General features: G+C 41.4%; 1 protein-coding gene and 1 non-coding gene across 2 annotated transcripts in view; both read right to left on the bottom strand.

Moving 5' to 3' along the window:
• LOC106596941 (huntingtin) overlaps nucleotides 1–17,500 on the bottom strand; it is a 132,081-nt gene that overhangs the window by 40,650 nt on the left and 73,931 nt on the right. The window contains exons 23-30 of the mRNA XM_082973969.1: nucleotides 11,945–12,065; nucleotides 11,573–11,718; nucleotides 11,184–11,341; nucleotides 6,790–6,992; nucleotides 6,481–6,607; nucleotides 6,100–6,227; nucleotides 5,704–5,814; nucleotides 2,195–2,272 (exon numbers count right to left, since the gene is read on the bottom strand). Of these exons, the coding sequence (XP_082830095.1) occupies nucleotides 2,195–2,272; nucleotides 5,704–5,814; nucleotides 6,100–6,227; nucleotides 6,481–6,607; nucleotides 6,790–6,992; nucleotides 11,184–11,341; nucleotides 11,573–11,718; nucleotides 11,945–12,065 (1,072 nt within the window). The remainder of the gene's footprint in view (nucleotides 1–2,194; nucleotides 2,273–5,703; nucleotides 5,815–6,099; nucleotides 6,228–6,480; nucleotides 6,608–6,789; nucleotides 6,993–11,183; nucleotides 11,342–11,572; nucleotides 11,719–11,944; nucleotides 12,066–17,500) is intronic.
• LOC123744324 (small Cajal body-specific RNA 14) lies at nucleotides 1,636–1,765 on the bottom strand. Its single transcript, XR_006770902.1, has one exon.

Genomic DNA, 17,500 nt, shown 5'->3' with positions numbered 1-17,500 from the left:
ACACACACACACACACACACACACACACACACACTGACCTCTCTCACACACACTGACCTCTCTCACACACACTGACCTCTCTCACACACACTGACCTCACACACACACACTGACCTCACACACACACACTGACCTCACACACACACACTGACCTCACACACACACACACTGACCTCTCACACACACACACTGACCTCTCACACACACACACTGACCTCTCACACACACACACTGACCTCTCACACACACACACACACACACACACTGACCTCTCACACACACACACTGACCTCTCACACACACACACTGACCTCTCACACACACACACTGACCTCTCACACACACACACTGACCTCTCACACACACACACTGACCTCTCACACACACACACTGACCTCTCACACACACACACTGACCTCTCACACACACACACTGACCACACACACACTGACCACACACACACTGACCTCACACACACACACACACACACACACACTGACCTCTCACACACACACACTGACCACACACACACACACTGACCACACACACACACACTGACCTCACACACACACACACAGACCTCACACACACACACACACACACACACACACACACACACACACACACACACACTGACCTCTCTCACACACACTGACCTCTCTCACAGACACTGACCTCACACACACTGACACTGACCTCACACACACTGACCTCACACACACACACACACACCTCTCTCACACACACACCTCTCTCACACACACTGACCTCTCTCACACACTGACCTCTCTCACACACTGACCTCTCACACACACACTGACCTCTCACACACACACTGACCTCTCACACACACACACACACTGACCTCTCACACACACTGACCTCTCACACACACTGACCTCTCACACACACTGACCTCTCACACACACTGACCTCTCACTCACACACACACACTGACCTCTCACACACACACACACACACACTGACCTCTCACACACACACACTGACCTCTCACACACACACACTGACCTCTCACACACACACTGACCACACACTGACCTCTCTCACACACACTGACCTCTCTCACACACACTGACCTCTCACACACACACTGACCTCTCACACACACACTGACCTCTCACACACACACTGACCTCTCACACACACACTGACCTCTCACACACACACACACACAGACCTCTCACACACACACACACACACACACTGACCTCTCACACACACACACACACACACACACTGACCTCTCACACACACACACACACTGACCTCTCACACACACACACACACTGACCTCTCACACACACACTGACCTCGCACACACACACTGACCTCGCACACACACACACTGACCTCGCACACACACACACTGACCTCTCTCTCACACACTGACCTCTCTCTCACACACACACTGACCTCTCTCTCTCTCTCACACACACACACACTGACCTCTCTCTCTCACACACACACACTGACCTCTCTCTCTCACACACACACACACACACACACACACACACACACACACACACACACACACACACACACACACACACACACACACACACCACACACACACACACACAGTCTCTTCAGACACGCTCTTATGAACGTTAGTGTTTTGTATGGAACCATCGCACAGGGAGTCCGATATCTCTCAGTCCCTGTCGGCAGGTACCAGTCTCACTCTGTGGTGAGTCTTAGAGACTACAGTACACTGACCAGTACAGTAGTCATTACACTGACCACCACACACACACACAGTACACTGACCAGTACAGTAGTCATTACACTGACCACCACACACACACCGTACAGTACAGACCTGTTGAACACATTACACTGACCACCACACACACACCGTACAGTACAGACCTGTTGAACACATTACACTGACCACCACACACACACACACCGTACAGTACAGACCTGTTGAACACATTACACTGACCACCACACACACACCGTACAGTACAGACCTGTTGAACACATTACACTGACCACCACACACACACCGTACAGTACAGACCTGTTGAACACATTACACTGACCACCACACACACACCGTACAGTACAGACCTGTTGAACACATTACACTGACCACCACACACACACCGTACAGTACAGACCTGTTGAACACATTACACTGACCACCACACACACACCGTACAGTACAGACCTGTTGAACACAGACAGTCGCCATCAGAGGTTCTCTGGAGAAGCAGAGTTTCAGGTAGCTGAGGATCTCTTCCACACACTGATGGATCAGACAACAGTAATCAATACATCATTATACTACAACTATTAACTAATCAATACATCATTATACTACAACTACTATCTAATCAATACCTCATTATACTACAACTACTAACTAATCAATACCTCATTATACTACAACTACTAACTAATCAATACCTCATTATACTACAACTACTAACTAATCAATACCTCATTATACTACAACTACTAACTAATCAATACCTCATTGTACTACAACTACTAACTAATCAATACCTCATTGTACTACAACTACTAACTAATCAATACCTCATTGTACTACAACTACTAACTAATCAATACCTCATTATACTACAACTACTAACTAATCAATACCTCATTATACTACAACTACTAACTAATCAATACCTCATTATACTACAACTACTAACTAATCAATACCTCATTATACTACAACTACTATCTAATCAATACCTCATTATACTACAACTATTAACTAATCAATACCTCATTATACTACGACTACTATCTAATCAATACCTCATTATACTACAACTACCAACTAATCAATACCTCATTATACTACAACTACTATCTAATCAATACATCATTATACTACAACTACTAACTAATCAATACATCATTATACTACAACTACTAACTAATCAATACATCATTATACTACAACTACTATCTAATCAATACATCATTATACTACAACTATTGACTAATCAATACCTCATTATACTACAACTATTGACTAATCAATACCTCATTATACTACAACTATTATCTAATCAATACCTCATTATACTACAACTATTATCTAATCAATACCTCATTATACTACAACTATTATCTAATCAATACCTCATTATACTACAACTACCAACTAATCAATACATCATTATACTACAACTACCAACTAATCAATACCTCATTATACTACAACTATGAACTAATCAATACCTCATTATACTACAACTATAGACTAATCAATACCTCATTATACTACAACTACTATCTAATCAATACCTCATTATACTACAACTACCAACTAATCAATACATCATTATACTACAACTACAGTCTAATCAATACCTCATTATACTACAACTACTATCTAATCAATACCTCATTATACTACAACTACCAACTAATCAATACCTCATTATACTACAACTATGAACTAATCAATACCTCATTATACTACAACTATAGACTAATCAATACCTCATTATACTACAACTACTATCTAATCAATACCTCATTATACTACAACTACCAACTAATCAATACATCATTATACTACAACTACAGTCTAATCAATACCTCATTATACTACAACTACTATCTAATCAATACCTCATTATACTACAACTACCAACTAATCAATACATCATTATACTACAACTACGAACTAACACATATCTAATCAATACCTCATTATACTACAACTACTAACTAATCAATACATCATTATACTACAACTACTATCTAATCAATACATCAGTATACTACAACTACTATCTAATCAATACATCATTATACTACAACTACTATCTAATCAATACATCATTATACTACAACTACTAACTAATCAATACATCATTATACTACAACTACCATCTAATCAATACCTCATTATACTACAACTATTGACTAATCAATACCTCATTATACTACAACTACTATCTAATCAATACCTCATTATACTACAACTACTATCTAATCAATACCTCATTATACTACAACTACCAACTAATCAATACCTCATTATACTACAACTATGAACTAATCAATACCTCATTATACTACAACTACCAAGTAATCAATACATCATTATACTACAACTACCAACTAATCAATACATCATTATACTACAACTACCAACTAATCAATACGTCATTATACTACAACTACTAACTAATCAATACCTCATTATACTACAACTACCAACTAATCAATACCTCATTATACTACAACTACCAACTAATCAATACATCATTATACTACAACTACAATCTAATCAATACCTCATTATACTACAACTACTATCTAATCAATACCTCATTATACTACAACTACTATCTAATCAATACCTCATTATACTACAACTATCAACGAATCAATACATCATTATACTACAACTACTATCTAATCAATACATCATTATACTACAACTACTATCTAATCAATACGTCATTATACTACAACTACTAACTAATCAATACCTCATTATACTACAACTACCAACTAATCAATACCTCATTATACTACAACTACCAACTAATCAATACCTCATTATACTACAACTATTAACTAATCAATACCTCATTATACTACAACTACCAAGTAATCAATACATCATTATACTACAACTACCAACTAATCAATACATCATTATACTACAACTACCAACTAATCAATACGTCATTATACTACAACTACTAACTAATCAATACCTCATTATACTACAACTACTAACTAATCAATACATCATTATACTACAACTACCAACTAATCAATACGTCATTATACTACAACTACTAACTAATCAATACCTCATTATACTACAACTACTAACTAATCAATACCTCATTGTACTACAACTACTAACTAATCAATACCTCATTGTACTACAACTACTAACTAATCAATACCTCATTGTACTACAACTACTAACTAATCAATACCTCATTGTACTACAACTACTAACTAATCAATACCTCATTGTACTACAACTACTAACTAATCAATACCTCATTATACTACAACTATGAACTAACTAGTATCTAATATATTAATTATTATATAATTAATAATAGTTATGCTTTCATACATCAGATTCTGGCATCGAAGCCCCTTTATCTACTTCCCCAGTCAGATGAACTTGTGGACACCATTTTTATGTCTCCGTGTCCAGTATGAAGGAAGTTAGATGTTGTTGTGCGAGCCAATGCTAACTAGCGCTAGCGCAATGACTGGAGGTCTACATGTACAGTAGCAATGCTTAAATGCCAGAATCTCGCAGTATCCCCTTAAGCTTATCAATATGAAAGGTGTTTTAACACGTTTATTAACACGAATAAGAGTGTTATAACTTGTTTATGAACATGAATAAGTGTTCTAACACGTCTATTAAGATGAATAAGAGTGTTAACATGTTTATTAACATGAATAAGTGTTCCAACACGTTTATTAACATGAATAAGAGTGTTATAACTCGTTTATGAAAATGAATAAGTGTGTTATCTCGTCTATGAACATGAATAAGAGTGTTATAACTCGTCTATGAACATGAATAAGAGTGTTATAACTCATTTATGAACATGAATAAGAGTGTTAACTCGTTTATGAACATGAATAAGAGTGTTATAACTCGTTTATGAACATGAATAAGAGTGTTATAACACATTTCTAAAGGTGTATTATGGTCGCTCTGACCTTTCCGATGTCGTGTAGCGTGGCCATCTCTAGCAGCTGAGACAGAACGTCCAGCGCAGAACGCAGGAACCCTCCAAACTTCTCATTGGTGCTGTGGAGGTCTAACGTCACCTAGGAAACACACAACAAACATCAACAAGTACCACAACAACAAAAACATTGACAAGTACATAAGAAAACAAGTGTAGTAAGTGAACAATTGCAGTTGTAAGAAGTTTCAGAAGTCATGTCGGCCATTTTACACATCAAAACATCCAGGTTGACTATTCTGATATTTCAGTGATTCAGAAAAGATTAACTCCAAAACATTTGAATGTGGCAAAGTAGTTGATGACTAGGAGTGTGTGTGTGTGTGTGTGTGTGTGTGTGTGTGTGTGTGTGTGTGTGTGTGTGTACCTTATAGTTGGTGTGTGTAGCTTTGAGGACGTCGTACAGTTTGAGGTAGGTAGGTAGATGATAGAAGCTTCCCAGGGTTGTGGACTTGTTGACGTTAGCGGTGGACCCGGCGCTGTCCGCTGGCCTGCCTGCTCACAAAGGTCAGAAAGAAAAAGGCAAAAGGTCATGAAGAGAGGGATCTTTGTAAATTGAAGCGCTGGGTATGTATCCTTCACACCATTTTGCTGTTTGAAACCTTCGTACCTTTGACTGAAATCGTTCATTAATGAAGGACTAAGAAACGGACTGAAGTTAAAAAGAATCCATTGTTTCTATGAAGTTAAAGTCAGTGTGTACATGTTTCCTACAGAGCAAAATAAGTCAGGAAGTGGACTACTGTACCAGTGTTGGTCTCGCTGCCTTTCTTAGGGCTCATGGGAGTGGTGCTTGGCTCTGCTACCTCCTTCTCCTTGCCTTTCCTTCTGATGGGGCTGAGAGAGGGAGCGTTGGCTAGGGACGGCAGGGTGGCCTGGGGGACAGAGAGGACAACACTGAGAGAGGGAGCGGTGGCTAGGGAGGGCAGGGTGGCCTGCGGGACAGAGAGGACAACACTGAAAGAGGGAGCGTTGGCTAGGGAGGTCAGGGTGGCCTGGGGGACAGATTATCCCTTTGCATCTCTGATTTACACATTGTTTAGACACACACACCCACCTTGACGGCGGGTCCGGGCGGAGTGTCGTCCAGTACGTGGGCACAGATGTTGAGTATCTTGAGGATGTGAGAGAAGAGTTGTTCCACCAGGACCACCAGGGGGCGCTCCCCCACCGCTGCCCAGGGCTCCTCTGTCTTACTGGGGACTGGCCCTCCCTCCTCCTCCCCAGCCCAGGGACTACACATACACTTTGGAGCCGCCGCTGGAGAGAACGTTACAGCTTGGTGTCATGTTGGGTATTACGACAGCTGAATGTTGTAACTTTGGTATTGTGGTATTTGATTAGGATCCCCATTATCTGTTTCTATATCAGCAGCTTCTCTTCCTGGGGTTTATTAGGATCATTATCTGTTTCTAAAGCAGTAGCTTCTCTTCCTGGGGTTTATTAGGATCATTATCTGTTTCTATAGCAGCAGCTTCTCTTCCTGGGGTTTATTAGGATCATTATCTGTTTCTATAGCAGCAGCTTCTCTTCCTGGGGTTTATTAGGACCCCCATTATCTGTTTCTATATCAGCAGCTTCTCTTCCTGGGGTTTATTAGGATCATTATCTGTTTCTATAGCAGCAGCTTCTCTTCCTGGGGTTTATTAGGATCATTATCTGTTTCTATAGCAGCAGCTTCTCTTCCTGGGGTTTATTAGGATCCCCATTATCTGTTTCTATAGCAGCAGCTTCTCTTCCTGGGGTTTATTAGGATCATTATCTGTTTCTATAGCAGCAGCTTCTCTTCCTGGGGTTTATTAGGATCCCCATTATCTGTTTCTAAAGCAGCAGCTTCTCTTCCTGGGGTTTATTAGGATCATTATCTGTTTCTATGCAGTAGCTTCTCTTCCTGGGGTTTATTAGGATCATTATCTGTTTCTATATGAGCAGCTTCTCTTCCTGGGGTTTATTAGGATCATTATCTGTTTCTATAGCAGCAGCTTCTCTTCCTGGGGTTTATTAGGATCATTATCTGTTTCTATAGCAGTAGCTTCTCTTCCTGGGGTTTATTAGGATCATTATCTGTTTCTATATCAGCAGCTTCTCTTCCTGGGGTTTATTAGGATCCCCATTATCTGTTTCTATAGCAGCAGCTTCTCTTCCTGGGGTTTATTATGATCATTATCTGTTTCTAAAGCAGCAGCTTCTCTTCCTGGGGTTTATTAGGATCATTATCTGTTTCTATAGCAGCAGCTTCTCTTCCTGGGGTTTATTAGGATCATTATCTGTTTCTATAGCAGCAGATAATGATCCTAATAAACCCCAGGAAAAGTATCTGCTGCTATAGAAACAGATAATGATCCTAATAAACCCCAGGAAAAGTATCTGTTTCTATAGCAGCAGCTTCTCTTCCTGGGGTTTATTAGGATCATTATCTGTTTCTATATCAGCAGCTTCTCTTCCTGGGGTTTATTAGGATCATTATCTGTTTCTATAGCAGCAGCTTCTCTTCCTGGGGTTTATTAGGATCATTATCTGTTTCTATAGCAGCAGCTTCTCTTCCTGGGGTTTATTATGATCATTATCTGTTTCTATAGCAGCAGCTTCTCTTCCTGGGGTTTATTAGGATCCCCATTATCTGTTTCTATAGCAGCAGCTTCTCTTCCTGGGGTTTATTAGGATCCCCATTATCTGTTTCTATAGCAGCAGCTTCTCTTCCTGGGGTTTATTAGGATCCCCATTATCTGTTTCTATAGCAGCAGCTTCTCTTCCTGGGGTTTATTAGGATCATTATCTGTTTCTATAGCAGCAGCTTCTCTTCCTGGGGTTTATTAGGATCCCCATTATCTGTTTCTATAGCAGCAGCTTCTCTTCCTGGGGTTTATTAGGATCCCCATTATCTGTTTCTATAGCAGCAGCTTCTCTTCCTGGGGTTTATTAGGATCCCCATTATCTGTTTCTATAGCAGCAGCTTCTCTTCCTGGGGTTTATTAGGATCCCCATTATCTGTTTCTATATCAGCAGCTTCTCTTCCTGGGGTTTATTATGATCATTATCTGTTTCTAAAGCAGTAGCTTCTCTTCCTGGGGTTTATTAGGATCATTATCTGTTTCTATAGCAGCAGCTTCTCTTCCTGGGGTTTATTAGGATCATTATCTGTTTCTATAGCAGCAGCTTCTCTTCCTGGGGTTTATTATGATCATTATCTGTTTCTATAGCAGCAGATACTCTTCCTGAGGTTACACACAAAACATGAACCATGACATAATACAGGACATCAATAGACAAGAACAGAACTACATACATTTTAGATATACATGTTACATGGGCTACACGTACAGTCAGGTTACCAGGTTCCCGGACACCGCTGTGTTTATGTTGTAATTATGTCGTAATAACGTTGTGCTAACGTTCGACAGGTTTGTTAAGGTGTGCTTAACGTTCTGTAAAGAGTGTACCAATTGTTGTACTAAGGTTTTATAAAGGCTGCAACAACGCGGGACAGGTAAACACTATAATATCAAGCAGGTGTATGCAGGTTTATCCAGGTGTGTTAACATTCTGTAAACATTATAAAACATCAAGCAGGTGTATACAGGTTTATCCAGGTGTGTTAACATTCTGTAAACACCTTAAAACCTCTTAGGGCTAGGGGGCAGTATTTTCACGGCCGGATGAAAAACGTACCCAATTTAAACAGGTTACTACTCTGTCCCGGAAACTAGAATATGCATATTATTAGTAGATTTGGATAGAAAACACTCTGACGTTTCTAAAACTGTTTGAATGGTGTCTGTGAGTATAACAGAACTCATATGGCAGGCAAAAACCTGAGAAAAAGTCAAACAGGAAGTGGGAAGTCTGGTGCTTGTAGTCCTTTCAAGTGATTGCTGTATACAGTGACTTAGGGTTCATTTTGCACTTCCTAAAGCTTCCACTAGATGTCAGCAGTCTTTAGAACGGTGTTTGAGGATTCTACAGTGAATTTGAAGGGAATAACAGCCCAAGGAAGTAGGTGTCCCATTATAAGGCATGGGCTCAGTCACGCGCAAGGACTTGGGAGCGAGCTGAGTTCATATTCACTCCTAAAGAGAACGGATAGGTCTGGTTGGAATTTTATTCAAGGTATATGATAAAAACAACCTAAAGATTGATTCTATACATCGTTTGACATGTTTCTACAAACTGTAGTATAACTTTTTTGACTTTTCGTCTGGACTAAATAAGCACGCGCGTAGTGGATTTGGATAGTGAACCTAACGCGCGAACAAAATGGATTATTTGGAAATAAATATGAACTTTATCGAACATTTATTGTGGAGCTGGGGTACCTGGGAGTGCCTTCTGATGAAGATAATCAAAGGTAAGTGAATATTTATAATGTCATTTCTTAGTTTTATTGACTCCAAGATGGTGGGTTTCTGTTTGCTTGTTGTTGGTGTCTTCTGGGCTGTACTCAGATTATTGCAAATTGTGCTTTCGCCGTGAACCTTTCTTGAAATCTGACAAAGCGATTACATTTAGGAGAAGTGTATCTATAATTCTGTGCATAACACTTCTATATTGATCAATGTTTACGATGAGAATTGACGTACTATGTGCGCTCATTGTGCTCATTCACCGGGAGGTTTGGAGGGAAAACATTTCTCAACATTACGCGCCAATGTAAAATGCTGTTTTTGGATATAAATATGAACTTGATTGAACAAAACATACATGTATTGTGTAACATAATGTCCTAGGAGTGTCATCTGATGAAGATCGTCAAAGGTTAGTGCTTCATTTAGCTGTGTTTTGGGTTTTTGTGATGCATCAAGTTGCTTGGAAAATGGCTGTGTGGTGTTTCTTGTGAAGTTTATGTCCTAACATAATCTAATTTTATGCTTTCGCTGTAAAGCCTTTTTGAAATCGGACAATGTGGTTAGATTAACGAGAAGTTTATCTTTAAAATGGTGTAAAATAGTTGATTGTTTGAGAAAATGGAATTATGAGATTTTTAGCTGTTTTAAATTTGGCGCTCTGATTTTCCACTGGCTGTTGTCAAAATCAATCCCGTTAACGGGATGAGAACGGGAAGGGGTCACCAACAGGTTAATAACATCAAGCAGGTGTGTCCAGGTGTATCCAGGTGTGTTAACATTCTGTAAACATTCTAATAACCTCAAGCAGGTGTATCCAGGTGTATCCAGGTGTGTTAACATTCTGTAAACATTCTAATAACATCAAGCAGGTGTATCCAGGTGTATACAGGTGTGTTAACATTCTGTAAACATTCTAATAACATCAAGCAGGTGTATCCAGGTGTATACAGGTGTGTTAACATTCTGTAAACATTCTAATAACATCAAGCAGGTGTATCCAGGTGTATACAGGTGTGTTAACATTCTGTAAACATTCTAATAACATCAAGCAGGTGTATCCAGGTGTATCCAGGTGTTGTGTCCAGGTGTGTTGTGTCCAGGTACGTACCAGCGAGCAGGTTCCCGGCCAGCAGCAGAGCATCTTGGTGAGCAGAGAGGTCCAGAGGGAACCAGGCAGAGGACAGTAGAGATAACACCATGTTAGCCATCCCTACTGTTAGAGTCCTTTTCCCTTCCTCCAATGGGCCTGAGCCGGGCTGGGAGAGGCTGGGAGAGAGAGAGAAATATTAAATACAAACTCCAAACTGAGGGGTGAGTGCGTGTGTGTACCGGTGTGTGTGTGTACCTGTGTGAGCGTGTGTGTGTGTACCTGTGTGAGCGTGTGTGTGTACCTGTGTGAGCGTGTGTGTACGTGTGTGAGCGTGTGTGTACCTGTGTGTGTGTGTACCTGTGTGTGTGTGTACCTGTGTGTGTGTGTGTGTGTGTGTGTGTGTGTACCTGTGTGAGCGTGCCCGGGAGCGGTTGAGGTTGGATCGGTTGGGGTGTGTGACGGTGGAGCTGACGTAACCACAGTGCCAGCCCGTACTCCAGGTGCATGCTGGGAAGGTGGTGGTCAGAAGATGCAGCGCCTCACAGCAGCCAAACTACACAGGAAGGAAAAAAAGACAGATTGATAATTCCATGAATGACCTGCAGAGAAGGAGACGTTTCCTAAATGAGACAATGAGGTATGTTGGGCTGGAGGGATGGACGTCTGGCCTGCGGAGGAGGAGGACACCAAGGACACTCACAGTGAGGGCCCTAGACATGGAGGTGTGTGTGTGTGTGTGTGTGTGTGTGTGTGTGTGTGTGTGTGTGTGTGGTACTCACAGTGAGGGCCCTTGACGTAGAGGAGGTGAGAGCGTGGGACACAGCAGAGACGACTCTTGACAAGTTATTCTCCACAGTGACGTCTGACACTCCCTGAGACAGGTTATAACCACGATACGTCCTGACATAGAGAGAAAGAGAGATGCAGGATGGATTGGAAAGGTCCCGCTGGCCATCTCCTCTGATGTCAGAGTCTGCTTTGAGAGAGCCAGAGCTCAGAATAAGGGAATGAATTTGTGAACGCTCTGATCTCTGTTGTTATACCAGGAGTCAGTCAAAAGACTGAACTAAAGTGTTGCTGATGACACAATTAAAGTCATTAACCCTGGAGATGAACACCCTCTACCAGCTCTACCAGGACCTGGAGATGAGGTCTGTTAGGACCAGTCTAATGTTCAGGAGATGAACACCCTCTACCAGCTCTACCAGGACCTGGAGATGAGGTCTGTTAGGACCAGTCTAATGTTCTGGAGATGAACACCCTCTACCAGCTCTACCAGGACCTGGAGATGAGGTCTGTTAGGACCAGTCTAATGTTCAGGAGATGAACACCCTCTACCAGCTCTACCAGGACCTGGAGATGGGCTGAGGACCGTCTGTTCGGAGGACCCCCCCGCCACCGGCCTGGAGAGGGCTGAGGCCGCTGCTGGAGTGCCCCCACCGCTCTACCAGGACCTGGAGATGAGGTCTGTTAGGACCAGTCTAATGTTCGGGTGCCCCTCTCCGCCACCGGACCTGGAGAGGGCGAGGCCGCTGCTGGAGGCCCCCACCGCTCTACCAGGACCTGGAGATGAGGTCTGTTAGGACCAGTCTAATGTTCTGGAGATGAACACCCTCTACCAGCTCTACCAGGACCTGGAGATGAGGTCTGTTAGGACCAGTCTAATGTTCTGGAGATGAACACCCTCTACCAGCTCTACCAGGACCTGGAGATGAGGTCTGTTAGGACCAGTCTAATGTTCTGGAGATGAACACCCTCTACCAGCTCTACCAGGACCTGGAGATGAGGTCTGTTAGGACCAGTCTAATGTTCAGGAGATGAACACCCTCTACCAGCTCTACCAGGACCTGGAGATGAGGTCTGTTAGGACCAGTCTAATGTTCTGGAGATGAACACCCTCTACCAGCTCTACCAGGACCTGGAGATGAGGTCTGTTAGGACCAGTCTAATGTTCAGGAGATGAACACCCTCTACCAGCTCTACCAGGACCTGGAGATGAGGTCTGTTAGGACCAGTCTAATGTTCTGGAGATGAACACCCTCTACCAGCTCTACCAGGACCTGGAGATGAGGTCTGTTAGGACCAGTCTAATGTTCAGGAGATGAACACCCTCTACCAGCTCTACCAGGACCTGGAGATGAGGTCTGTTAGGACCAGTCTAATGTTCTGGAGATGAACAACCTCTACCAGCTCTACCAGGACCTGGAGATGAGGTCTGTTAGGACCAGTCTAATGTTCAGGAGATGAACACCCTCTACCAGCTCTACCAGGACCTGGAGATGAGGTCTGTTAGGACCAGTCTAATGTTCAGGAGATGAACACCCTCTACCAGCTCTACCAGGACCTGGAGATGAGGTCTGTTAGGACCAGTCTAATGTTCAGGAGATGAACACCCTCTACCAGCTCTACCAGGACCTGGAGATGAGGTCTGTTAGGACCAGTCTAATGTTCAGGAGATGAACACCCTCTACCAGCTCTACCAGGACCTGGAGATGAGGTCTGTTAGGACCAGTCTAATGTTCTGGAGATGAACACCCTCTACCAGCTCTACCAGGACCTGGAGATGAGGTCTGTTAGGACCAGTCTAATGTTCAGGAGATGAACACCCTCTACCAGCTCTACCAGGACCTGGAGATGAGGTCTGTTAGGACCAGTCTAATGTTCAGGAGATGAACACCCTCTACCAGCTCTACCAGGACCTGGAGATGAGGTCTGTTAGGACCAGTCTAATGTTCAGGAGATGAACACCCTCTACCAGCTCTACCAGGACCTGGAGATGAGGTCTGTTAGGACCAGTCTAATGTTCTGGAGATGAACACCCTCTACCAGCTCTACCAGGACCTGGAGATGAGGTCTGTTAGGACCAGTCTAATGTTCTGGAGATGAACACCCTCTACCAGCTCTACCAGGACCTGGAGATGAGGTCTGTTAGGACCAGTCTAATGTTCTGGAGATGAACACCCTCTACCAGCTCTACCAGGACCTGGAGATGAGGTCTGTTAGGACCAGTCTAATGTTCTGGAGATGAACACCCTCTACCAGCTCTACCAGGACCTGGAGATGAGGTCTGTTAGGACCAGTCTAATGTTCAGGAGATGAACACCCTCTACCAGCTCTACCAGGACCTGGAGATGAGGTCTGTTAGGACCAGTCTAATGTTCTGGAGATGAACACCCTCTACCAGCTCTACCAGGACCTGGAGATGAGGTCTGTTAGGACCAGTCTAATGTTCAGGAGTGAGATGTTCTCTCATCTGTGTCTGGAACCAGCCAGTTAGCATGACGCTCAGATCAACCCTACTCCTCAGACAGAGACCAGACAGAACTCTCTGAATTTACAGACAGCCCAGAGTGTTCTCTTGACACTGATGGTAGAAACAGTAAAGTGTATATATACCTGGTGATGGTAGAGACAGTAAAGTGTATATATATATACCTGGTGATGGTAGAGACAGTAAAGTGTATATATACCTGGTGATGGTAGAGACAGTAAAGTGTATATATACCTGGTGATGGTAGAGACAGTAAAGTGTATATATACCTGGTGATGGTAGAGACAGTAAAGTGTATATATATATACATACCTGGTGATGGTAGAGACAGTAAAGTGTATATATACCTGGTGATGGTAGAGACAGTAAAGTGTATATATACCTGGTGATGGTAGAGACAGTAAAGTGTATACATACCTGGTGATGGTAGAGACAGTAAAGTGTATATATATATACTATATATATATACCTGGTGATGGTAGAGACAGTAAAGTGTATATATATATACATACCTGGTGATGGTAGAGACAGTAAAGTGTATATATACCTGGTGATGGTAGAGACAGTAAAGTGTATATATACCTGGTGATGGTAGAGACAGTAAAGTGTATATATATATACATACCTGGTGATGGTAGAGACAGTAAAGTGTATAATACCTGGTGATGGTAGAGACAGTAAAGTGTATATATACCTGGTGATGGTAGAGACAGTAAAGTGTATATATATACATACCTGGTGATGGTAGAGACAGTAAAGTGTATATATACCTGGTGATGGTAGAGACAGTAAAGTGTATATATATATACATACCTGGTGATGGTAGAGACAGTAAAGTGTATATATACCTGGTGATGGTAGAGACAGTAAAGTGTATATATACCTGGTGATGGTAGAGACAGTAAAGTGTATATATACCTGGTGATGGTAGAGACAGTAAAGTGTATATATACCTGGTGATGGTAGAGACAGTAAAGTGTATATATACCTGGTGATGGTAGAGACAGTAAAGTGTATATATATATACATACCTGGTGATGGTAGAGACAGTAAAGTGTATATATACCTGGTGATGGTAGAGACAGTAAAGTGTATATATACCTGGTGATGGTAGAGACAGTAAAGTGTATATATATATACATACCTGGTGATGGTAGAGACAGTAAAGTGTATATATACCTGGTGATGGTAGAGACAGTAAAGTGTATATATACCTGGTGATGGTAGAGACAGTAAAGTGTATATATATACATACCTGGTGATGGTAGAGACAGTAAAGTGTATATATACCTGGTGATGGTGGAGACAGTAAAGTGTATATATATATACATACCTGGTGATGGTGGAGACAGTAAAGTGTATATATACCTGGTGATGGTAGAGACAGTAAAGTGTATATATACCTGGTGATGGTAGAGACAGTAAAGTGTATATATACCTGGTGATGGTAGAGACAGTAAAGTGTATATATATATACATACCTGGTGATGGTAGAGACAGTAAAGTGTATATATACCTGGTGATGGTAGAGACAGTAAAGTGTATATATATACATACCTGGTGATGGTAGAGACAGTAAAGTGTATATATATATACATACCTGGTGATGGTAGAGACAGTAAAGTGTATACATACCTGGTGATGGTAGAGACAGTAAAGTGTATATATACCTGGTGATGGTAGAGACAGTAAAGTGTATATATATATACATACCTGGTGATGGTAGAGACAGTAAAGTGTATATATACCTGGTGATGGTAGAGACAGTAAAGTGTATATATATATACATACCTGGTGATGGTAGAGACAGTAAAGTGTATATATACCTGGTGATGGTAGAGACAGTAAAGTGTATATATACCTGGTGATGGTAGAGACAGTAAAGTGTATATATACCTGGTGATGGTAGAGACAGTAAAGTGTATATATACCTGGTGATGGTAGAGACAGTAAAGTGTATATATACCTGGTGATGGTAGAGACAGTAAAGTGTATACATACCTGGTGATGGTAGAGACAGTAAAGTGTATATATACCTGGTGATGGTAGAGACAGTAAAGTGTATATATACCTGGTGATGGTAGAGACAGTAAAGTGTATATATACCTGGTGATGGTAGAGACAGTAAAGTGTATATATACCTGGTGATGGTAGAGACAGTAAAGTGTATATATACCTGGTGATGGTAGAGACAGTAAAGTGTATATATACCTGGTGATGGTAGAGACAGTAAAGTGTATATATACCTGGTGATGGTAGAGACAGTAAAGTGTATATATACCTGGTGATGGTAGAGACAGTAAAGTGTATATATACCTGGTGATGGTAGAGACAGTAAAGTGTATATATATATACATACCTGGTGATGGTAGAGACAGTAAAGTGTATATATACCTGGTGATGGTAGAGACAGTAAAGTGTATATATACCTGGTGATGGTAGAGACAGTAAAGTGTATATATACCTGGTGATGGTAGAGACAGTAAAGTGTATATATACCTGGTGATGGTAGAGACAGTAAAGTGTATATATATATACATACCTGGTGATGGTAGAGACAGTAAAGTGTATATATCATACCTGGTGATGGTAGAGACAGTAAAGTGTATATATATATACATACCTGGTGATGGTAGAGACAGTAAAGTGTATATATACCTGGTGATGGTAGAGACAGTAAAGTGTATATATAACCTGGTGATGGTAGAGACAGTAAAGTGTATATATATATATACATACCTGGTGATGGTAGAGACAGTAAAGTGTATATATACCTGGTGATGGTAGAGACAGTAAAGTGTAATATCATACCTGGTGATGGTAGAGACAGTAAAGTGTATATATACCTGGTGATGGTAGAGACAGTAAAGTGTATATATACCTGGTGATGGTAGAGACAGTAAAGTGTATACATACCTGGTGATGGTAGAGACAGTAAAGTGTATACATACCTGGTGATGGTAGAGACAGTAAAGTGTATATATATATACCTGGTGATGGTAGAGACAGTAAAGTGTATATATATATACATACCTGGTGATGGTAGAGACAGTAAAGTGTATAC

The sequence above is a fragment of the Salmo salar genome, chromosome 04 (genome assembly GCF_965601325.2).
Source record: "Salmo salar chromosome 04, fSalSal1, whole genome shotgun sequence".
Classification (NCBI taxonomy): domain Eukaryota; kingdom Metazoa; phylum Chordata; class Actinopteri; order Salmoniformes; family Salmonidae; genus Salmo; species Salmo salar.
This window is presented reverse-complemented; position numbering and strand designations above follow the sequence as displayed.